Here is a 24,749-nt window from a genome sequence, read left to right as displayed (position 1 = left end):
GGGTCAAATTATATAAGGTCAATAACGGGTCAAGCCAATGCGGTTGTGGGTCAATAGCGAGTCAATAATGGACGGATTAACAAATCTATACTAATATATTAAAAGGCGTTCCTAAAAACGTCGATGTGCCACGTAGTTTCTTTTTTGTTACGCCACGTTTTTTTCCGACATCTCATGATGCCACATCATCACTCAAACAATGCCAAATCACCCAAGCAACTAACATTAGTCCATATAAAAACATAAGGAGATTCGAAACCTCAACCTCTTATAACACATGTGCCTATTATAACCATCTAAGCCAATATCAATTATGTTATTTGTATGGAAAAAAAAGTCATATAACTTCAAACCACAAGGTTCAATTAAAAAAAAAAAAAAAAACCATATTCAACAAATAACTCAATTTTGGTTTGACAATGACAATTGCAATTTTAAAAAGCCTTTTAAAAAAATTATCGATTGTACGTCTACACTAGTAGCAACCCCGGGGCAACGCCCGGGGCCACTCACTAGTTATTAATTAAAAATATATTGAATAAAGCCATAATTAAGTACATTTGGATACGAAAATATGTATGTAATTTTTTTTTACATTATATCTATTTTCTATATGTATTAAATTAGACAAATATTTTGGCTCTATATTGACCCTAATCAATAAGGGTCTTGTCCATTAAAAACTCTGTCTATTAAGAGCTTTATAAGCTTGGACCTAAACCTATTATCGTTGGGCTACCCTATCTAATAACTTAGTCGACTTGTAAGCTAATCAAGTGGCTAATTTCATAGCGAATTCAACGCTACTGGAAGGACCTTAAAATGATTCTATATCCATAACTAGAAGAAACAAACCTCGACCTTAAAATGATTCTATATCCATAACTAGAAGAAACAAACCTCTGTTTAATTGAACCACTTAATTAGGCACTACTAGTAATAAAGCCTCGATATCTCATGCATATGTGCTTAATAGTTGACTATAAAATCCAAAGTAACTTAGATGAGAAACTAAACCAAACGAGGAGCACCACTTATCAAGTCAAGATTAAATGTAGAGCTAGCAAAATGTCGTGTCATGTCGCGTTCCCATAATGCCGTGTGTTCATTTTGTGTTGTTCATAAAATCTATTATAAACTATTTAAAAATTAGAATAATTGCATAATTTAACCAACTAATAAACATATCATATTCAGCTAGTTGCACGCCGTGTCAACTTTATGTTTTCTCTCAGTAATTTCATGCGTATCGTGCCAGTTTTACTCGTGTAGTATTGTCTTGTCGAGTTACATATTATTAGCCTTTATTAAACACGTGTTCAGGATTATATTTTCCATCTAAAGTCCTTTAAAAGGGGACAATTAATTTGTAAAATTTTCTTCCAATAATCTTGAGTTTGAGATTTCATTTAATAGTTCATTCATTCATTGTAATTATGATTTTTCTTTTCAAAATCGAAGACTAATCAGAGAACGACAATAAAGAAGCATAAACACCAAATTGTTATATTACTCCCCCATTCCCTTACCTAATGCTATCATCTTTACTTGAATGCTGAGTTTATAATCTTGTCCAAACATATTAGATAGCCCACACTAGTACTCCATACTAGTTTATAAGAAGCGAAGGTTCAAGAAGAGGTCGAGATTCAAGATGAAGTCAGGATGCAAGAAGCAACTAGTGCTGAACCTTCAGCTTCTGGCGAGAAAGGACTAGAGGGAAGAACTCACCTTCACCTTCACCTTCACCTTCACCTTCAGTTCAGCACATCATAAAGGTGATCGCTCCTCCCCTTCTAGCCATGGTTTAAAGTGCAGGTATCAAGTTCGTGAAAAAAGGAAGTGTACTGCTCCCTCCCCCCCCCCCCCCCCCCGCTACGAATTCCTTCATCCATCCAAGGAAGAAGGTCTTCTCTAACAACATTAGTTATTCATATTTTTAGGATCACCACATTTCCCTTAAAATTTTGTACACAATTTTTTTTACATATTTTTGAGGGTATAGTTGGTAGCAGACTATTCCTAAGAGTTATTTTTTAATTTTTATAAGGTAGGGATTCCACTCAATCAAAACTTAATAAAGTAAAATATAACTATGGGGCAAACAATTGAAGACAAAAGGCGCAACAAATTTATTTGTAAACCAGAAGATGCACCAAACACAAAGAAAAATGGAACTTCTAATAAGTATCCAATTCCCTCAACTCATTTAGTACGCTATCTGATACTACAAAATGATCACCCAATAGCCTCATTAGTGTCATTGTACAACTATAATCAAGGCACAACAAATTATTACGAAAACAATTTGCTAATCAATGTTGTTGCACAACTTAAATACAGAGGTTCACGAATCACGAATGCTATAAATTCAATCTAGCCCGAGGCCAACTATATTCACAAATAAGACACATGCTTATTTTATTTTGCAATAGATAAACAACAATAGACGACCTTTGCAAAGTAGAAAATATGCTCCCTTCATCCTCCCGTGGTTTATAATAAAACAACAGGAACCACTTGGACAAAGCGCCATTCTTTAACCCACATCACCCCAAAACCACCCCTCCCCCCCAAGAATAAATCTCTTTTTTTTCCCCCCCTTAATGATCCCAGGGTTCTCTCGATGTAAACTACCGACAACCGAATCTGCCCTAATCAAAAGAACAAAATGCTAGAAATATACAATTTTACAAATAATATCAGATCCCATCATGGCTTCGATGAAGAGATCTGGGCAAAGGGAGTGAGCAGCCACGCCAAAATAAATGAGATTACCTAATTACAATTGCAACTGCCCTGGACCTTTTCTTGATGGTTTGGTAGGTTGGTTCGTGTCTGACGTAGATAATTGCTCCCTGTTTTCTTCAGGTCTCTGAGTCTCCTACATATATCAATATTTAAGAGCAACATAATTGTGAGTGTAAGAATACATGGAGTTGCTGACAAACAAGGTACAAGTTCCTCGGTGGCTTTCTTTTCAAAGAAAATAGAAAGATAGCAAGAATGAATAACAGCAATTTCTAAGAAAATAAATCTTCAATGGTAAAAAGAAGAATGTTCGAAACACAGATAACAGGTTCAAGAATGGTACATTGCATATCAGACATAACACACTTTATCTGGCTACAGCTCATGACTAAGTCAAACACTTGATGAAACAAATGTTTACCTCAACAACTTTATGCAGCAGCTAGAATTTGCATTTCTAACCAATAACACAAATGCTTAGTGCACTCAACAAACAGATTGTTGGGCTACACAGCATTGAACACTTGAGCAACATCCATGTCCATAAGTTGAATGCCAATAGTCTGTCCCTTTTAGAGGTATTATATATATATATATATATATATATATATATATATATATATATATATATATAGGGAGAAAGCTCTCGTGAGAACCCCTCCTTTATGTGAGAACACTCTTTATGTTCTAAATTTCTATTTGTATGTTCTAAATTTTAAATCGGATATTCTAAATTAGTACCCACATGTTCTAAAACATAAATTAGTTAAGTTAGATGTTATAAATTTTAAATGACTTATTCCAAAATTTTAACTTATATGTTCTAAATTTTAAAACATGTGTTATAAGATTTTTAGTTATATGTTCTAGATTTGAAAGCATATGTTCCCATTTTTACTCGTATATTCTAAATTTTTACTCACATATTTTATACAAGGTGTTCTAATTTTTTTATTCATATGTTCTAAATTTTAAATAAGATGTTTTAAATTATACTCATATGTTCTAAATTTCAAAAAGCAGATTTTTTTTTTAAAATTTTTACTTACATGTTCTGATTCTTAAATCACTCACACAGATGTTCTAAATTATTACTCATATGTTCTAAATTTAAATTGGAGTCACATATTCCAAATTTTCACTCGTATGTTCTAAATTTTTACTCACATTTACTAAATTATACATCAGTTCTCATTAAGTATGAATTCTCACATAAGGGCCTATTTTCACCGGATCCCTCCTCTCTCTCTCTCTCTCTCTCTCTCTCTCTCTCTCTATATATATATATATATATATATATATATATATATATATACATATATATATATATATATATATATATATATATATATATATATATATATATATACATATATATATATATAGATGTCAGATGTCAGATGTCAAGTATAACTTGGTCCAAAATGTTCTGATTGGAAGTCATAAAAGGACTATAAGAACAAAATATAAAGCTAACGCTTAAGGAGCAACTCATTTTCTACCTTTGTCACATTGACTGAAGCCTTTTTAACCCGTGCTTGTGATTTAGCTTGTGCGCGATGTTCCTGCTGCATTTTCTGAAACTGCTTCAGTCTTGAAGCAAAGTTAATTCCATTGCTCATAGTCTCCACATCTTGTACGATACCATCTTGGTTACTGTCTGGTCCACTATCCATGTGATTTGCAACCTTTGAGTGTGAGGTTTCTGCAAATGAATTCCGATGTTGCTCACCGCTGAAGGAGTATGGGGGAACAGTTTTCAATCGAGTACGCAATATCTTGAAGGCTGCACTTTGCTGCACACAAAAGATTGTTATATATGGATTCAAGAAATCAAGGAATCCCTGAAACAAAACTACAAGGCATTTAAGAACCATTTTTGAAATCTCATATTTATGTAGTTTCTATATACAGATATACCCAAAGGTCAATGAATTGGTCAAAGACTACATTAGTAATATGTCTTCCGTGATAAACAGGTTGGACTACAAAGCATAGTATACAATAAAGTCCATTTCATTATGTAGAGGTCAAACAGGTCGATTCACTTGTAATTCCAAAAAGCTGTTAAACAAAATAAGAGTTTCACACCACATCCATCATAAGTCATGAGCCAATATTTTACTTAGCATTGTTGCACATGTTAATACAATAGATATATTTTTAAAACTATCCATGGAGCTGTTGCACATATTTATACTAACGAAATTACAAGCATTCAAAAACATTTCACCCCATAAATTTAAATCTCACCACCAACTAATAAGATCCAGTGAAAAGATTCTAAAATGAAAAGAAGAATGCATGTGCACCTTTTTTCTAATTCCATTAAATTGAAAATACAAATTTAACATTTTGAGGAATTTGTACTTGATGACAAAAAAAACGAAAAAAAAAAAGATGAACATTTAAAAAAAAAAAAAAATATTCACATTAAATTTAAGTTCTACAAAAGTTGACATCTTTTGAATGCCAACCAAGTAACCAACCCTCTTTGAAAATAAGAAAATATACAAATAGAATTCATATTGTATACACATGGTAAGATCCTCATTATGATATACGAAGTAGAAAGTATTTGATAATACTATCTATAAACAACAAAGTATGAATATGTTTTGTCGTCTTTAACAATGAGAAATTACCTGGGGAAGTAGCATAAGCAGGCCATAAAGGGCTTTCAACAACCATGTATACCTTCTAGGCTCCAGAAGCTGCACCACAAACACAAAAGCATTGTTACCACAATACTTTTTGACAATGACACAAGCAAACAACCTTATTTTTTGGAGACTGGTTGATGACATAACAGCTTTGAGCAGGCATCTCCTTGTGAGCCACCTCCCTCCTCTCGTTTTCCCTACCCTCTCCATACTCAAAACCCTGATCTTCAATGTTCATGTAAGGACTACCACCAACCTTGTTGTTGATGATGGTAAGCTCCTATATTCTTGCTTCTAACCAGTGTTTTAATTAATGTTTACAATATAACTTTATCTTTTTCTATTTAGAAGTTTTTCTTCCAAAAAATTGGATGAGTTGTACACATAAATTGGGTTTTATCTCAACCCTAAGTTAATAACTTATATGTTCTAAATTTTATAACGTGTGTTCTAAGATTTTAATTATATGTTCCAGATTTAATTTAAAAGCATATGTTCTAAATTTTTACTCACATATTCTACATTTTATATAAGGTGTTCTAAATTTTTATTCACATGTTCGTAATCTTAAATTAGATGTTCTAAATTTTACTCATATGTTCCAAATTCTATAAATCAAATTTTCTATATTTTTACTCACATGTTCTAATTCGTAAATAAGATGTTCTAAATTTTTACTCACATAGATGTTCTAAATTATTACTCATATGTTCTAAATTTTAATTTGAGTCACATGTCCTAAATTTTACTCATATGCTCTAAATTTTTACTCGCATGTTCTAAATTATAGATCAGTTCTCATATAAGTATAAATTCTCACATATGGGCCTATTCTCACCGGATCCCTATCACACACACACACACAAATCTTTTCTAGGAGGTAGTGGGCTGGGTGTGCATGTAAAGCAAAGTGACCATGAAGCAAATAACAACCAACACTCCAATATCTTCTTTCAAAAAAAAAAATGACTGATACTCCAATATCTTATAAACCCCAATTACCAAGCTCATCAATGCAAGTTAAATTATAATGTGAATCTCAATTTGCAAAGGCAGACTGCATAAAGATATATACCTGCAATCTCAGATAAGCAAATGTTGGAGTCTCAAGTAACCGAATCAATTTGTCAAGCTGGACCAAAAATTTAATATTGATATCCTCTTCAACCAGAGACTGTATAACAGTGCTGGCATGCTGGTATGTCTATTAAAAAAAAAAAAATGAACTTTTAACAAATAGACAATAATTTCACAATCGTGGACTGTCATGACAAACAATTACCTGAGCCAATAAGCACAAACTAATGATTGCCATTGGAGAATGGCACCAAGAAGCATATAAAGCATGAAACAAGTCTTTCCCAGCACTGTTGTCCAGAGAATGCTTCAGTAGCTCCCGCAATTCCGATAACTCAGCGGATGTGAGTAAAATTAAGTTTAATGCCTGAAGGTGAGAAAGTCTCAATTAAAACGTACATGTACACTGTAGCAAGCAAACATTAAATTAAGATCAAACAAGATTTAGGCTGTAGTACAATTTATACACAGTATATAATCAGCTCTATCTTTTTCATTTGACTAGCGAACTTAAATACAAAGATTCTGAATTCGGTCAATAAAAAATAACTCACAAATAGATACTTAATAAATTATAAAATTAATTAGAATCACACATAATTCTCCATCAGTCCCTAAATAAAAGATTCATTTCTCTTAGAGACATAATATCAAGGGAGGTAGCAGTGGGTTATCATTGATGAAAGTCGAATTAAAAAAGGTAGTGAGAATAGTTTATTGTTCTTAGGAGAAGAGAGAGAGAGAAAGAGAGAGAGAGAGAGAGAGAGAGAGAGAGAGAGAGAGAGAGAGAGAGAGAGAGAGAGAGAGAGAACATAAGAGGGTTATAGAGATTTTGTCGATCAACAGTGAAGAAAATAGAAATGGGTGATGGACGCCACCCAAATGGGAAATGAGACTTTTGTTTAGGAACAAGAATTTTGGATAAATGGGGCTTTACTTTTGGGGCATATGGAGTATCAGATATTATCTAAAACCCATTTTTGCTAATAGCATTAGTGACTAGCCCTGAACCAGAACAGTCTTTCCCCTCTAATTCTTCTCTTTGCCTTACTCAATAAATGTGCACATAACATGATGGTCATGAAATCATGCAAACCAGTTTTTGAAAAAATGTCAAGGTGGCAAGTAGTATAGGGTGGCCAGTGGGCAAGGCCCATGTTGATTAGCTCTAATGATTTCTGCCAAATCAATATTAAGTGATGTTATGCTGATGAAAAAGTTCACATAATAATGCAATTGAGTACAAGTGGATATACTTATGTGACTGATTTAATTTAATATATTACTGAATATTAAAAGAAATAAATCCAGAATGAGTATAAGATAAGAATAATAATTCATTGTTAATTTAACAGTTAGTTAACATAGTAAGTAGCATTTGCCAACAAAGGAAAATCAAAACAGACAACTATTTACTTTTGTAATGACAAGTTATATTAAATTACTACGGGAGCCTGGACCATCAAGTAAATTGATGAGGCACAAGTTTTAATGATGTAAAAATTAATCAGGATCAGTTATAAATCTCAGAGGACAGTAGTATGGAAATTCCATGCATGTAGCTAATGACAAATGGCATAGTTGAATGTCATGCATTTGTTATGCAAATAAAGAACAGAATACCATGTAGATAAACAGTTTTGAAATCCAACTCATTGACATATAGATACATAAATACAGCTGGATGGTGACCAACAAGACCAAAATAGATGCATTCCATTTATTACACACCTGAACCATGATAGAAGCAAAATCAAGATCAGATTCCTTCTGAAGAATAATGGAAAGCTCACGATATACTGTTTGAGCACCAAGGAGTGCACAGAGCCGCCGAATTATCAATGCACCCCGTCTGAGTATAAAAGAAAATCATACAAGTCATTCGAAGTAAGAGAGAAGGGATGTAGCATAATTGGCAAGTTTAATTTGGGCACAAAATAATAGCAAACACAGAGTAGAAAACTTACTTTTCTAATAGAGAATTGTCGTTCTGAAAGTTCTGAAGCAAATGAACCAGAAGATTGCGAAAGTGCTCTGTGTCTTTGGCTATGCATGCATGCACCTCAAGCACCAAGAGCACTACCTAAGAAACATGCAGATGCAAAGACTTCCGTCATCCAAAAAATGTGTAAAAAAAAAAAAACTTTAAAACTCTCTAAAGACACCTATTAACAATATTGTTACTTCATTATCTCTAATGTATGCAGCATTACCCTATGAAGATATGCTGTTTCATATCGATCCTTCATTAAAAAAAAAAAAAAAAGGCATGAGCTGCCAGCTACTTCACAATGAATTACAGGTACGAATAAGTGAATAACTTAATACAAGTACCATAACTCTTAATATTAAACATCAAGCATTATACAAAAAAATTGCAAATGGTAATTGGTAGTTAAAAACTAGTAAAGCATCATTGCAATGGTCTACTCGGCCAAAGTTTATTACTTGCTGCAGAAAGTGCAAAATTAAATTAGTTCAAACACATATTAAGCAAACCGATAAAGTAGAAACAAGTTATTCAGCTCTAAGACACGTGTTAAAGAGCACTAACTGAATCTAGGTCAACTTATATCAATAATTATACTGTGTCATTGTAACTGCATAAGTCAAAATGAATTAGGTCTATACACATTTCAATGACCTACTAAGCTGACAAATCACCAACCAGAGTTTCCCACCAACAATACTTCTTTTTATTATACAGCCAAGCAAATGAAAATTTTAAACATCTAAGAAAATCCATCTACATCAAACCAAAGGACCATGTTAGGTTTCAAAACTTCTATCTGCACATATAGTCTCTTCATCAGTACAAGCAAAACATATTTGCACAAAAATAATTCACATTTGCATTACATGGGCACTTGTTACCAACAAACAACTAAACCTCATCAAAACTCCATAGGAATCAATCACCTTTCAGCCTTTCCATACAATATTACATAATTTCTTAATACACCTCCATTCACCCCACCCCCAAAACACACACACACACACACACACACAAACACATGAAATTCCTGAAGTTAGTTACTTTCTGATTTTGAAGGTACCGTTGAAGCGCATTACCCTCATATATCCACTTGTTTCTGTCTATCATGCCTACAGAGACAAACTTTATGAATAGAGAAAGGGTCCAACTGAGATTAAACCTTAACTCCTATAAAAATAGGAACACATCAGTGATTTGATGTCTTCAGATTACTTGTACAAATTAGCAGATGTCTTCCACCCTTTCCTTCACACTCTTTATCCCTGTGCGAGCCTAATTGCCCAAGGATTCTGAAAATGACCCACCCCATCCCTGCCTGACATGGATTAGAAGCCACAAGAGATTCTATCCCATGGTATTAAAAATCTCTGCCATATTACCACATTGCAACCACTGTACAGGATTTAAACCATGAATTCACCCCATAATCCCAACTCCCATTTAAACATCAATTTCACTAGTGAATATGTCAGCTACAATTCTACAAATATATAATATGGTATGTGATGTAGAAACAGGAAGTCTGAATAAAAGATGAGGACAGAATTTTGATGGAAACAAAGAAACATAAAACATAACATAGTAAATAAAAAGTAGTGATGTGTGTCTTCAGTTGGAGATAATCAGCTCTTCAGAGAGAAGCTTAAGTTTTAAATTTTTTTACGAGGTTTGTGTGAAATTGATATGTTGACACTCGAGTCATGAATATTTAAATTTAGGCAGAAATGAATACTTAGTACTCCTCAATCCCCAAATAATATTCAAAATTTTCACAAATGTCCCCGAATAAAGTTCCTAATTGTCATTCTGCAGTAAGTGAGAAATAATAAAGAGATAGTAGGTCATTTCCTTTCATAGATGTGTTGCAAGTATTCTAGGACGACTTTACAAGCAAGGTGGTGCAACTATCTGGATGGAAGGAGTAATGGCTAAAACAGGTACATGAACTAAAATATGAACAAAAGATTCAGTTGAACCAAGCCTCAATTTTAAAGGTCAAGCCAAACTGAGCTTAGGGCCTTAGGCTGCTTATGTAATCTTGCGCTTGAGTTGTGAAATTAACATTCCCATGCAGAACTATTAAATGAATAAACTTTCCACACCCAGGAAATATGTCAACTAAGTCATGATATTTGTTCCAAAAAGCTTTCCTGGTGTACCACAAATAACAGAATTAACTTACCAAAAAAAAACCCCTCCCCTGCTCCTTCCCCCCCCCCCCCCCCCCCCCAAAAAAAAAAAAAAAGAAAAAAGAAAAAAGAAAAAAAAAAGTCTGCATTTAAGCTTGGAAGCCAGGAAATTGTGTCACAAAAAATAAACCTTCTATACAATGTGGGCAGAGACAGAATCTTCGTTTTTTTTTAGATGACACGTTCAATTTAGGCACACACTTTAAGGACAGGAGAGAGAATGTTAAAGCAAGTGGGTAGACCATGTACTTAGCTAATTTAATCAAGTTTGTAGTGCTACTTAAAAATAAACTTCCCAAAAAGGAATACGTGTCAACTAAAAAAAAACTTCCTAAAAAGGAATACGTCTCAACTAAAAAAAATGGAGGTAGTATGAGATTTGGAGAAAGAAATCAACAAAAGTCCAAGTAGAACAGAAAGTTACCTCATCTGAAGAATCAGAGAGTGCTTTGAGAAGTGTATCAACTATATCGCTTAAAAATGATAAAACCTGTCCAGAGTTTAAACAATAATAGGTCAATAAGAAAGAAATTCTTCAATATAGTACAAGAAAAAAAATATATATTGACAAGCAGAGAGAAAACTATCAGATTACTTCGTTGCACCATATGAAAAAAAAAAAAAAAAAAATAGAGAAGTAACAGTTAATACAAGTTCAAGACCAATAAATTTAGATAAGGGCACCCAACTTCATCTTACAATTAGGAGTTGATTCAGATAAGAACCACTAGCTTTAGATAAGTTCAAAAAAGGGACAAGGAAAAAAGAGAAAAGAGCAAAGCCTAAGTGAGCAGCCATGATATCAGATATGGGCAAGAGCATATATATATATATATAGAGAGAGAGAGAGAGAGAGCTAGGTAATTAAATCACAAGTACAGAATTATTTTATCATATAAAACACATAGACGAGAACAGAGAGCAATCCTTGTGTACTTAGAATCTTCAAAAGTTCTCATTAACAAAAATTGCAGTAGACATTTTCTCAAATTAAAAGCGCAATCCAATACACACAAATAAGAGAGAATAGCTGGACAAGCTTGAAGCTTCAGGAACGTTGTACAAAGGCATTTAAAGCCAATAGCAGGCATAAAGAAGTACAAAAGGATACTGGTAAAAAAAATTAAAAGAGAAAAAATCCCAATAATATTCAAATAAAAGCAAAGGTCCATTTCCTGAATGGAGGTACATCTGTGGAAGCACTATGTGATCAGTCAAACAGAATTACAGAAGAGCTAATAAATTCTCCCAACTAAATAAAGAAAAAACGAAGTATCAATAAATTTCAAGTTTTACATAATAAAAGGCCATACAAAGAGTATAACTCAACAGATGATCACAATTCAAAAAAAAATTCTCTCATTCTATACCTGGTGATTAAAAACAGTTTTTAACACTCCTATATGCTTTAGATACATCTTTTTTTTTTTTTTTTTTTTTTTTTTGAGGAGATGCTTTGGATACATCTACTATATATATGTAAGGAAAAAAAAAAGATTGGACATTTTTTTAAGTAGATAGTTTCAGATAGAGAAATTCTGGAGGTACCTCACCACGATGCTTATCCAAAAGGGCTGAAATCCAATGCAGTGCTTCAATACGAGTAGCTTCCCATTCACTAGATAAATGACTGCAAAAGAAGGGGCACATTATCCCTGACCTCTTAAAAATGATTAACATGAAAAACTCAGTGCTTCTTGGTTTACATGGGTGATTATATCCCATAAGAATATATCATAGGAATATTTCGCTTACTAATGATGGGTTCTCTTCATCTTATTGGACCTAGTCAACTAATATTTCACCTTATGTTCACAATTGATTGTACTCCTAACTTTTAATTTTTAGGTGAATAGAACACACCCTAAATATTAGGAATTGAAAGCCTAGAAAGTTGACATTTCCATGTTGATAACTATGGGATGACTAGGTAATTTATTTACCCCTTCACAAGAATTCCCACTTCCTCCCATGTTAACTATTAACTGTTTAAGTGTCAACCTGTTAATCTAATCAAATTTTCATGAATTTTCACTTCCTCCACTTTTTGTTGGCACCAAACAAGCATCAACTTCTGCAACAACATATGCAATATTAAGAAACCTATGTAACGAGCTTTTCATGTAACAAAGCAAAAGCAAGTCCAAATACTCAAATCCAATCTAATCTAATATATAAATAAAGAAAGCATTTTTCAAAAGCATTTGGAGCGCCACATAAGCAAAAGACTTATTTCAACCAATAAAAAAAGAGATTTGTATTTTATTTTAAAACTAAAAACTACAATCACCAAGTAAGCAAAAATTAACAAATGAAATTTTAGAATTTAATTTAAAATGTAAGAAATGACGAATATTGATTTAGGATTTAAATTATTTTAAAAACAAAAAAATTATCTTTTAACATTATCCTAATATGTCACAAATAAGATAACATACATAAAATTTATTTATATTTAATAAATTCAAATGCCACGTAACCAACAACGGATTAGGTCGCATTATTTTAAAAAAAATAAAAAAATTATACTTTTCTAATAGACAACAGAAGTTGTTTATGTCTAACACTACAGAGCATTAACTAGTAATGTGAATCAAATAATTAAAAAAAAAAAAAAAACTTAGAATCACATAAACAAGAGACTTATTTCAACCAATAAAAAAAGATATTTGTATTTTATTTTAGAATTAAAAAATTCAATTACCACATTAACAAAATTAACAGATAAAATTTTAGAATTTAATTTAAAATATAAAAAACAACAAGCATTGATTTAGGATTTTAATATTTTTAAAAACAAGAAATTATCTTTTCGCATTAAAGATTTTATCCTAATATGTTACCAACGAGATAACATATTTAAAATTTAATTATACTTAATAAATTCAATTGCCACATAACTAACAACAACGAATTAGGTCGCATTATTAAAAGAAAAAAAATAATACTTTTCTAATGAGTAATAGAAGTTTAATTATTAAATTATTATGCGGTTTTTTTTATGTCTGCAACTATGGAGTATTAAATAGTAAAGTGAATCGAACAATTAAAAAAAACTTAGAACTAACCGGGAAAAATAAGTTTTATTGAGATTTATGTATTAAAATCATGCATCGCACGAAGGAGTCATATTTCGGACGCATTCGACGCACCACATAAACAAGACATTATGTCAACCAATAAAATAAGAAATTTGTATTTCATTTTAGAATTAAAAAAAATCAATCGGTAAGTATGTTAAACAAACTATGAATAGTGATTCTATTTATATTATTTAAAAAAAAAAATCATCTTTTCAAATTAAAAAATTTATCCTAATATCCATCAAATGAGATAACATATTGTCCAATGAAAAAATAAAAATTTACATTTTATTTTCGTATTAAAAAAATCAATCATCATATAACCAATATAAACCAATGAACATTGATAGTGTAATTTCAAGTGCCACGCAAAAAACTACTCCTCCGAGATTGTTGAATTTCTAAGGTGTGTCTATGTTTTTTCAAAATAACAAATTGTGCTCTCCAACCTAAATTGCTTAATCAAGTGTACCCTTTGCGTTGACTCGACGTTAGTAATTGTAAAAAAAAATAGGAAGTAATAAGAAACGGATGATAAAATAAAGAAGAAGTACACCGAAAGTTTGACAAATCAATGATTGCTTTTTTAAGAAAGAAGAAAAATTAGATGAGAAAATGTGAAAAATGCTTAATAATGTTAATCCCCTTATATAACTCTAACTTACTTTGGACGTGAAACTTCTCTCCAAAGGGAATTACTAACGTTGGGTTAACATCAAAGGGTACGATTGAATAAACACATTAAGTTGGATGACACATCTTGTAATTTTGAAAAAACATGGATACATCTTAAAAACTCAACAACCATAGGGACATAGCTTGAAAAAACCCGATTTATTAATTATAAGTTATCCTTTCATGAAATTTATGCATGAAAAACCGGGCGTCCAACGGGCATTCATCTAGTTCTTTCTTATAAGTTGTAGATTACTCACCACTACAAAAAAATAGAAAAATTAAAATACCTCTTTGCAACAGCAAGGATTTTTCCTACATCAAAACCTTCACCTGGAGCCGCCTTGAATGAGCGAAGTTCTTCATTCGTTTCTCGAGCAACCTGATTAGACATTTAGTTAGGAAACAATATAATGACATTAGTTTCAATAGAATAATAAATATATACAACTTCTATTTCAAAATAATTCAAAATAATTGTTTTAAACTATTCACATACTAAACTTACTGAAAGCAAACATCCAAGTAATATGTTGTTAAATTTATTTTACCAATTTAATCATCACACTTTCCATTTTTAGAAAAACAAATTTAATTGTTATACTTTAGAATAGACCAACTAATATTTTATTACCTCTCCACACTACCATAAGTAAGGGTCCTTGTTCAATAAAAAGTTTAAAACAATCTTCCACTAACTTTTACCAACTAAAACAATCTTCCACTATCTTTTACAAACTAAAACAATCTTCCATTATCTTTCACCTAACCTTCAAGATACGGTTAAATTAGAATGGAGGAACTACCAAGTTTTTATACTTTAAACTAACTTTAACCTTTAATATCTATAATTATCTATTTAGCAATAAATACAAAAGACAAATATATTGATAACATACCTATATAATTAAACATCTTACTAAGACCCCGTTCTCTTCACCTTAAAATAATACTTTCTCCATTACCCTAATATTGCAACAAAACCAACAATTACCATTTTAGGAAGTTCCACGAATTGTAACATTATCATATATGCTCATGCTTTCTCTCTATCTCCCTACTCATCACATGGGTCTCTATCTTTATCTCTCTCGCATCTTAAATTTCGTGTCTTTTCCCCTTGTTGCAATATTAGGGGACCGGAGGAAGCAGTATTCATTAAAAATCATCTCAATTCAGTAAGAAAATTTTAATCAATAACTTTATTGAACAAATATAATAGACTCAATAAAAATACGTTTTAGTCTGAAAAAATAATTTTAAATTAATAAAAAAAAATTGTAATTCAATAAAGATAATTCAAAAATAAGGTGAAGAGAACAAACCTAACTAACATTTATTTTTAAATATTAGCAAAATATTAGTCAAAGTTATATAAAAGTCAAAGCACATTAAATTGTCTAACTACACTAAATAGGGAAGACGAAATATACTTTATTTTATTAGAGACTTTTTTCAAGAGCATATCGAACGCCACACTGGATACTATTATAATTAAACTAATGATTAAAAAAAAGGATTACAATTTAGATTCAGAACTAAAAAATTCAATAACCATATAAGCAAAACTAACGAATGAGTGTAAATTAATAAAAAGATCATATTTTATATTAGGAATTTTACCTAAATATCACATAAATGAGAATAGATTAACAATTTATTTTAAGAATAGGGCAGCTAAAGCGCGTGATGCATGCGCATAGCTAGCCATATCCGAAACTCTTTGGATTATTTTCGACCTTTTGCCCTATTGATTATTATGAATGAGTAAATAAACATTTTAGAGGGTATAATTATCATGAATAAGGAAAAATAAGTAAATGAACATTTTAGAGGGTATAATTGTCCAAAGTTCCAAACACTATTAATTAGAAAAAACTTGTACATAAATAAGGAGGGTAAATATATAAGTACACATTTTGAAGGGTATAATTGGCAACACACTATTCATAAGAGTAATATTCTACTTTTTGGTAGGGGTAAAAAAAAAATCAAAAGCTACATATGTAATAATTAACGAATAACAAATAAGATCACAAGTTTTAAATCACTTTTAAAAATATAAATTTTACCCTTTGTTAATAAGAGGTTAATCAATAATTTTAGGGCATACAATTTTTTATAGAATTATAACATTCAAGAGTCTCAATGTTCAAGCAACCCATTAGTAAAGGAATGGGGCGATATGCAAGCAACTATCCATCACTAACGGAGATTTATAATTAAAAAAAAAAAAAGGAAAAAAAAGGGTGTTAGAGATAAAATATATAAAGATAGATATGGGAAAAGTTGTACAATGGTAAGCATGTTAGTCAAGGTGTTGCAATTTTTTGGAAACATAGGATGAAGATATTAAGAACAAAATCAACGGAAAAAGCAACTTACAACTCTAATCTTCTCCTCTTTGTCTGAAATACAAGGTAATATGGCCTGTAGAATAGCAGCATAATATGGTACAAGCTGATCCCCCCCTAATTTTACAAATTCATTAATCTGCAAAGTTATATTGCACATTAAATTGGTTAAGTAACAAACAAAAATGAAAATGAAATAATGGTAAAAGCAGAATTACATATTAAAATTGAAATTATATACAAATTGAGGTAAGGAGCATTAGTTAAACTCTTTAACAAGCATACCCAAGTAATGGCAGTCTGACGAGTAAATGCATCACCAGCAGTCGCCCTTTGTACCAAAATTTCAGCCATGCGACCATAGTCTACAGACTTTAAAACAGTGACACCATAATCAGAGATATAAAAAGCTGAAAGGGAGTTAAAAATAAAAATAATAATAATAAATAAATAAAGGTACAAATAAAAGATTTAAGATGTCATTTCTTGCTACAGTACTTCAATATAGTTACGGAAATAAAAGAGCAAATCAAATAAGCATAAATTATTATCAGAAGTAGAAAACTTACTGGAGAGTTTTTGATTTCTTGGAGAAATTCTGATAGTGCTGAGTCAGCCTGTTGTCGTATTTCATGGCTAGAATCACTTAGCATATTAAATAAACCTGAAACCAAGAACAAAATACACAAGCTATATGATTGAGAAGGCCTAATGAGGAAATCAAAGTACAAAATACTAAAGTTAAAACACAGCTGTATATTTGGCAGTTTCTCCATAAAAATTTATCCTAAGGGCATGCTTGTATTGAGGTTAATGCAATAAAGGTAGTAAAGTCAAACTACCAAAAAATGAAGGTGTTCAAATAGTAATTAATGGGATGAGGTTGTGGTGAAGGGAATAATGTACTGTTAGTATGAAGAAGAAGCAAGAGCGAAGGATGACAGGAAATATTACTCTCATAGTGGGATTGATAGTTACCTAACACCACCCCGAAGATAATTATTACCCTCTATAGGATCCCACCCTCATTTCTCATCATATATCCATTACATCATCTCCTTCAAAACCAACCTAACTAACAATTTCATTTGTTCAACTTTTATTACCCCTTAATGCATTATGTTCAATCTTAACATGCCCTAAATCTGTAAAATTACATATAACTAGAGCGTACCTGTGCTAATGCACGGGATATGTTATTGGCAAAAAAAAACAACACAAAGTAAAGCATTGGTAGTTATTAGAATCCCTTGGGTAAAAAAAAAGTAGGAAACTTAGTGGATAGGTAAATATTGGTAGTTTTAGATTTTTTTTGAAAAGAAAGTGAAGTGCATAGGATTTGAGTATATTGGGGTTTTGGAGAATTTTGGTGAAATGTTATAAAAATGACTCTGCAGTCATAATATAGATAGACATCTAATAACATCTTGGACGAGTAATTTCCAACTACTCCAGTAGATCTACATTTTTTAAAATTGTTTTACTCTGTCACACAAAACAAATTAACTACTACTCCCACCAGTTCATATTGGATTTCCTGGTTTCCTTAGTAAGGTGTTTCAAAAGATGCTACTGTTGTGAATCTTAGCTTCTTTTTGCAAATTTATCTTCACAATTTACCACACAAAATAAATTTATTGTCAATCCCCATAAGTCCCATTCCAATGATCACTACCATTCTTTAATTAGAAGAGATTATAGCAGGTGAGTTACTTTTTCAAAAAAAAAAAAAATAATAATAATAATAATAATAGTTAAGGTTTCTAAGGGGAAAAACAAAGTAGCACATGATACTGTATTGGTTTCTCACTGGCTTGGCTTCCAACCACAAACATCAATATGACAATGAGGGAGTATATGACATGTTAAGAAATTACTAATAGTTATTATATTTATAGTTTTAAGTACATGTCATGCATCATACACTTCTGAACTAGTCAAAATACTAGAATCATATATGAAAAATTACCGTCAAGGAAATCAGGAAGAAAACCCAGCATATCAATATCAGGAACACTGTCCAAGACAGTGATCCATCCAACCAGAAATTGACGAACATAGGGATTTAATACATTCATGCGCTCCCTCAGCAACGGTATGAATTCTTCAATGCTAAAACACAAGAAAACCAATAACAATATACTCCATGTAATAAATAGATATAAAATAGAACTATTTCAACAACATCCTATCCCAAATAGAGAAAGAATCAACTGGATTACCTGAATTGATCACTTTCCGTCACGATATCCTATCCCAAATAGAAGCTTAAGGTTAATTATGATATATATGATATAAAACTTCTAGAAATTGTATTAAAATTAAACAACAGAATGTAGGTCACCTTTACAAGCCTATCTAAAAGATGAGCAGCACTCTGCACATTAGCATCGGAATCTGCAGATAGCTTGCACAAAGCATCAAATATCTGATTAAAAAACACAATGAAATCCCCTCTTACAACCTGCAAAAAGAGCAAAAAATGCATGAGATCTAAATCCTGAAAAATCATAGAATACAAATAAGGATTACACTCACCTTTGCAATGTTGTACAAAGCTTCACATGCATAATAACGAACTCTGCTATCTTGATCAGCAAAGGAATTGAGCACAGGCGGAACAATTTGCTGAAAGTTGGGAGGACAAGTAATTAAAAAACAGATCAAGGAAATAAATGCTATAAAATTGCAACGTAAATCAGTCACAATGTACAGTAGACAGTAAAAGACCATCTCATCATCAAGCTAAATCAGTTTGCTATTAAAATGTCAGCATTATTGTATGATAAACTAATCTAAAAGTAGTTCACGAAATAATAAAAAAAATACTAAATGTATTTTAAATTCCCAAACATTGCTAATATAACTCATATGAGTATAGCCTCATCACAACCACAGCACCACTACTGACCAATCTCTCATCTCCTTACCTATCCTCGGTCCAATCCCACAATCCATTTCCTACCTTATCCCAACACATTAGCACCTTAAACTCCTTTCATTCAATTATAATATTCAGCAAAAGCAATCAAGAAGTGCTGAAGGAAAATCAATGTGAGTGCCATCAAAGGTCTCCATGCTCATTCACATCTTTAATTAAAATAAACGATATTATTGCCTTTGAGTCCGTAATACATAATCGATGGCTATCATCGTTGTCTTCACCATTATCATGATATCATCGCCATCACACAAAAAGCATCACAGAAAAATTACAATGCCTTGAAACAAGTCATTTCAGGTCTTCAAGAAACAAAACTACTAAAGGGAGGATACCAATTTAATTTTCTCTTTGAAACTTCAACCTGACTAGCTAAGCCCACCACCTTTTCTATACCCCTCTTCTTCTATTTTTATTTCCTACATAACCAACAGTCTCTACCCCTTATTTCCACCTTTTCAATTAACTTTAATTAACCCCCTCCCCCCCTTTTCAATTGCTTGATCCAAGATGATATACCATGGTGCATGATGTTTGCTGATGTCATTGTGGTGATTGATGAGATGAAAGAAGGCGTGAAAAGTAAGTTGGAATTGTGGAGACGGACTTTGTAGTCTCGTATCTTAAAAGTGTTTAAAGAAAGCAGAAGTAAGACGGAGTATTTTGAATGTAAGTCAAGCGGTGTGAGAAACAATGAGGTTGTGCGTCCAAGGTTATGAGGTCTTTCAATATCTAGGATCTATTAATCAAAAGGATGGAGAATTAGATGGAGAACTAGATGGAGATGTAGCTCATAGGATCAAAGTGGGTTGGTTGAAGTGGAAGAGTCCAACAGGCTTAGTTTTAAAAAGAGCGAGGCGCATCGAGGCGCAAAGGGTCGGTGGAGCCCAAAAGGCTTAGTTTTAAAAAGAGCGAGGCGCATCGAGGCGCAAAGGGTCCATGGAGCCTAGGCCACGGACCCTAGGCGCAAGGCACAAAGCGAAAGCGCACGCCTTTTGGATATGAGGTTCACATTTTTTTGAATTTTAATATCTTTATTTTTTTTTTAATTTATTCTTTTTTTGGCATTAAAGTTAATAAAAAAATTAAATTAAAGTGATAATTAATTTATTATATATTATTTTATTGCTTTTTAATTATTAATAATTTTGAAAAACAAAACCTCAAATTTAAGCATAGTAAACAATTAAAAATAATTTGTTCTTGTAAATTAAAAAAAATCAAAAAAGAGGGAAGATGGTCACGTGATTAACAAAGTTAGAAGAGGGCAGCAGGCTTTTGTTACTTTATCAGTTAAAATAAATTTAAGAAAAAAAAAAAAAAACTCTTTAACGTTACTGAAGTTAATAAGGGATCAAAGAGATAATAGGACAAAAGAAAAAAAAAAAGAAGAAGCTTCGATTTGAAACAAAAAATGTTTTTTTAAAAAAATTAATCCAAACCCCCTTTTCTCACGCTTTTCAACATAAGTCGGTTGAGGAATTACGCCTTGCACCTTGGTGTAGGCGATTTGAGGCGCGGTTTTCAACATAAGTTGGTTGAGGCATTACGCCTTGCACCTTGGTGAGGCGATCTAAGGCGCAGCGCCTTTGGAATGAGCTACGCCTAGGACTGAGGTGTTTTGGCCAACGCCTAGCCTCACCTAGCGCTTAAAGCCTAGGCGCTCTTCAAGCACGCTATTTAAAACTAAGCCGACGGTTTTTTTTTTATCCCGGCGTACCCCGTAAATTAAAGGAAAACTGTATTGAACGGCAATAAGTCCTGCTTTGTTATATGTTACAAAATACTAGCGATAAACCACTGCCATGTGCATAAGATGAATGTGGCGGAGATGCGTATGTTGCAATGGATGTGTGGCCATACAAGAAAAGTTCAGTTGAAGAATGAGATAATGAGGAAGAAAGTAGGGTTTACATCGATTGAGTACGAGATGAGGGAGAATCACTTAAAATGGTTTGACGCTACGGAAAGGAGGCTTGAAAAATTGCTAAGTGTTGGGATTGTGAGAGGTAGGGGAAGACCTAAGAAAACTTGGAAAAGGGTGATTGAGAATGACATGAGTATTTTGGGGATTAAGGAAAATCTGGTGTTGGATAGGTGGTGTGGAGGGAGAAAATTCACGTCAACGACGTGTTGTGATTATATATATACTAACTGAACTTATTTTCTTATTTAATTTCATTATTTTATCTCACTAATGTTTTATGAACTGCATTCTTTTCCTCTACTAAAATATTCTCCAACCTTTATGTTTTTTTACTCCAATGTTTTAAGCACTCCTTTGAAACTTTCTTGATATTTATTATTGGTTCTCTTTTAAAACTCCCTTAATTATTCTTGGATGCTCTTTTGTTTACTCACTTTACTCACCTTTTTTCCAAACAATTTCAAGTGATTATTTTGTTCTCTCTTTCTTATATCATACGATTCCTTATGACGATTCATGTTAGCCGACCACAAATCATTTTGGGACCACGATTCATGTTAGCCGACCACATGACATTAAAAATCCTCCATTCCGCAACAAAATAAAAAGAAAACTACATCTTTTTTTCCAACAAAAGATGCATGTCAATAGGGGAAGAAATGCAACGCCGAAATCTCTTTAAAGAACTATAAATTTCTATTATGAACTATAAGAGGTCACCAGTATACATATAGATGATTAACTTCATATTCACTAACAACTAAGAACAAAACGAAGATGACAGTAGAATGGGAACAATTCTTTAGCAAAAAGTTTAAGAAAATTCCTAGGGATCAAAAAACTATTGATCCGTGCGAAGGCCTCTAAAATGATTACTTGGACTACAAAATCTTTTGTCAAAAAGATGATGAATTTAAAATTTCTTACATTAAATTCTTCTGGCAAATAAAGAAGACATGTTCTTAGGTTAAGATTTTCAGGACAAAGTAGCTATAATCCAATCAAAATTATGCTTCAATAATAAGACAAAGAATCAACAAAAATCATGGACTATAATAATAATTAAACAAAAAAAAAGGATTCAATAAGGAAATATTAGATGAAGGAAGTTTGCACTCAACATCAACAATTAACATAGCTTCTAAGGGGTTCCCCTTACTTACATAAAGACAAAGGCTATGCATAAGATGGATAACTACACATTGTTGTTAATCAGAAAGAGATATAAGATAGAATGAGAGATAGCCACAAACCCTCATAGTAATGGAAGCAAGATTATCTTGGCCGTCGTACAAGTAACTCCCATATGAACCCTAGTTGTACCAATGAGCATAGCAATAGAATTATACAGATTATCCTGGAATATGCTCTATCTGACAATTTTTCAAAAAATAATAACATCAAAGCTTATCACTTGTATTTGTCATGACGCCATAGAGGCGAGATTGTCCACTGGTATTCTTAATTATTAGGAGATTATATGCTAATTTTCAAGAGAAGTAATAGTGCAATCTTCAAGGCATAAGTAGGACAGCATGCCACTAAAAACCTACTCTAACAAACCACCACAAACTGCTTTTTTTTACTACAACCAGATACACATGAATCCCTAATCACAGAAAATAATCATTAATGGAAGCAAGAATTAATCCTAACCTCGAGATGCTGAGCCGCCTCGGAGGTCAAACCAACAGTTGCCGCAGCTAATCCAATCAATCCACCCTGGCAAAATAAACAAGCAACCAAAATTCAATTCAATTCAACTCAACTCAATTCAACTCATGCTACAATTCCACAAACTATTCAAAATACCCAGCACATTGTAATCAATTATCGAAACAAAAAAACTCGTACCTTTCGATGATTAGCCTGCGGCGAATATGTGAATTCCTCAGTCAACAAATTGATCACAGCAGTTATTTTCTCATGATCTCCGGCCGCAGCCAATTGCTTCACAATCCCTTCAACCTTAACAAAACCAATCCAAAACCAAAATTACTCCCCAGCAAAAACCAATTTACAAAATCAATTGAACTTCACCAAAAAATTAACTAATTCAAATTCAAATTCAAGTTCAAACAACCTCAAGAGCAGCATTCTTCCGCTTTTCATACAACTTATCGGCAAGATTACGAAGCACAGCAGCCGGAATTATGGTCAATGCATCCGCCATTACAGAATCCTATCAAAAGATCGCAGAATTCACAGAACAATCAATCAATCAATCAAATGAAACCAAAATTATGATAATCGATTGTTCTGTTGTCAATGAATGATACTCTGAAGTTCAAGCAACAGCATGATTGATGTTATTGAGTTGAGAATTTAGGGTTTTTGTCGTTGAGATCGAAGAATTCATTTATGGTAAATAATTTTGAAAATGAAAAAAAAAAAAAAAAAAAAAAAAGAAACTGACTAATCGTATTTTTTTCTGGGTTTTACCAAATATTCAACCACAGATCTAGGGAAATTTGAACGGCCTTTTTTATTTAATTTTTAAGGCAGTTTCTTCGCACTACGATTTTTGGACACAAAGGATGTTTTGGTTCGGATATTAATGTCACCCGTGTGTATCTTTATTTTTCATTTCTTTTTAGCTTTTATATGTCCAAATTTATTTATTTTTTTGGTAGGTACTCGTAAAATGAAAGGTCTTATGGGCTGGAACTCCTTAAAAGTTCAATCTGACTAGTGAAATAGATAAATTGGGAGAGTGGGAGAAGATAAGGGAATTCTATTCTTCACATTGTCACTAGAGGTGATTGGTTGGATTGTGTCCTCCTTTCTACTAAACCATATTTACATTAGCACAAACTAATGTTTCGTTAGTCGAGAAGTATCATCGTCATCTTCTTGCGACGATAAAGAACAAGTTTCTACCCGATGAGAAGTTGGTGGTAGTTACGGCAAGGGAGAGGAGCGTGGTCATCCATGGAGGAAGAGAGAGAAAGTTAATTGCTTGAGATTTGTCGGATTATTCGAAAAATGCCCAAAAAATCGAATGAGGGCTTTCTTATGTGATGTATAATTGTTAAAATTGATTGTCCCATATAATTGTATATTGAATTGTGAGCATTTTGATAATAAAAGCAT

At 32.3% G+C, this 24,749-nt stretch overlaps 1 protein-coding gene across 2 annotated transcripts; it reads right to left on the bottom strand.

Moving 5' to 3' along the window:
* Nucleotides 1-2,279: 2,279 nt before the first annotated feature.
* LOC145600989 (protein VAC14 homolog) lies at nucleotides 2,280-24,229 on the bottom strand. Of its 2 annotated transcripts, XM_081656883.1 has the most exons (21): nucleotides 23,740-24,229; nucleotides 23,511-23,624; nucleotides 23,313-23,378; nucleotides 22,910-22,969; nucleotides 19,327-19,416; nucleotides 19,133-19,252; nucleotides 19,011-19,039; nucleotides 18,758-18,900; nucleotides 17,358-17,452; nucleotides 17,074-17,160; nucleotides 16,820-16,927; nucleotides 14,725-14,816; nucleotides 12,225-12,306; nucleotides 11,101-11,166; nucleotides 8,459-8,574; nucleotides 8,223-8,343; nucleotides 6,697-6,858; nucleotides 6,490-6,618; nucleotides 5,397-5,465; nucleotides 4,254-4,547; nucleotides 2,280-2,884 (listed from the first exon to the last, which is right to left on the bottom strand). In XM_081656883.1, the coding sequence occupies exons 1-21, from the start codon at nucleotides 23,827-23,829 to the stop codon at nucleotides 2,783-2,785; spliced, it is 2,235 nt and encodes a 744-aa protein (XP_081513009.1). In that variant the 5' UTR covers nucleotides 23,830-24,229; the 3' UTR covers nucleotides 2,280-2,782. The 2 variants fall into 2 exon arrangements, with proteins under 2 accessions (XP_081513009.1, XP_081513011.1); XM_081656885.1 differs by lacking the exon at nucleotides 22,910-22,969 and having other exon boundaries at nucleotides 23,740-24,228.
* Nucleotides 24,230-24,749: the final 520 nt, after the last annotated feature.

The sequence above is a fragment of the Chenopodium album genome, chromosome 21 (genome assembly GCF_948465745.1).
Source record: "Chenopodium album chromosome 21, dcCheAlbu1.1, whole genome shotgun sequence".
Lineage (NCBI taxonomy): Eukaryota > Viridiplantae > Streptophyta > Magnoliopsida > Caryophyllales > Amaranthaceae > Chenopodium > Chenopodium album.
The sequence above is the reverse complement of the archived record's forward strand: the minus strand, read 5'-3'. Positions and strand labels throughout refer to the sequence as shown.

Bases quoted from the DNA above. Each gene is read 5' to 3' on its own strand.
- LOC145600989 (XM_081656883.1), bottom strand. From the start codon at position 23,829: ATGGCGGATGCATTGACCATAATTCCGGCTGCTGTGCTTCGTAATCTT. The intron at 23,625-23,739 runs GTTGTTTGAACT...GGTTTTGTTAAG, and splicing joins GGAAGAATGCTGCTCTTGAG to GTTGAAGGGATTGTGAAGCA. The intron at 19,040-19,132 runs GTGACCTACATT...TATTTGGGATAG, and splicing joins TTTTAGATAGGCTTGTAAAG to GATATCGTGACGGAAAGTGA.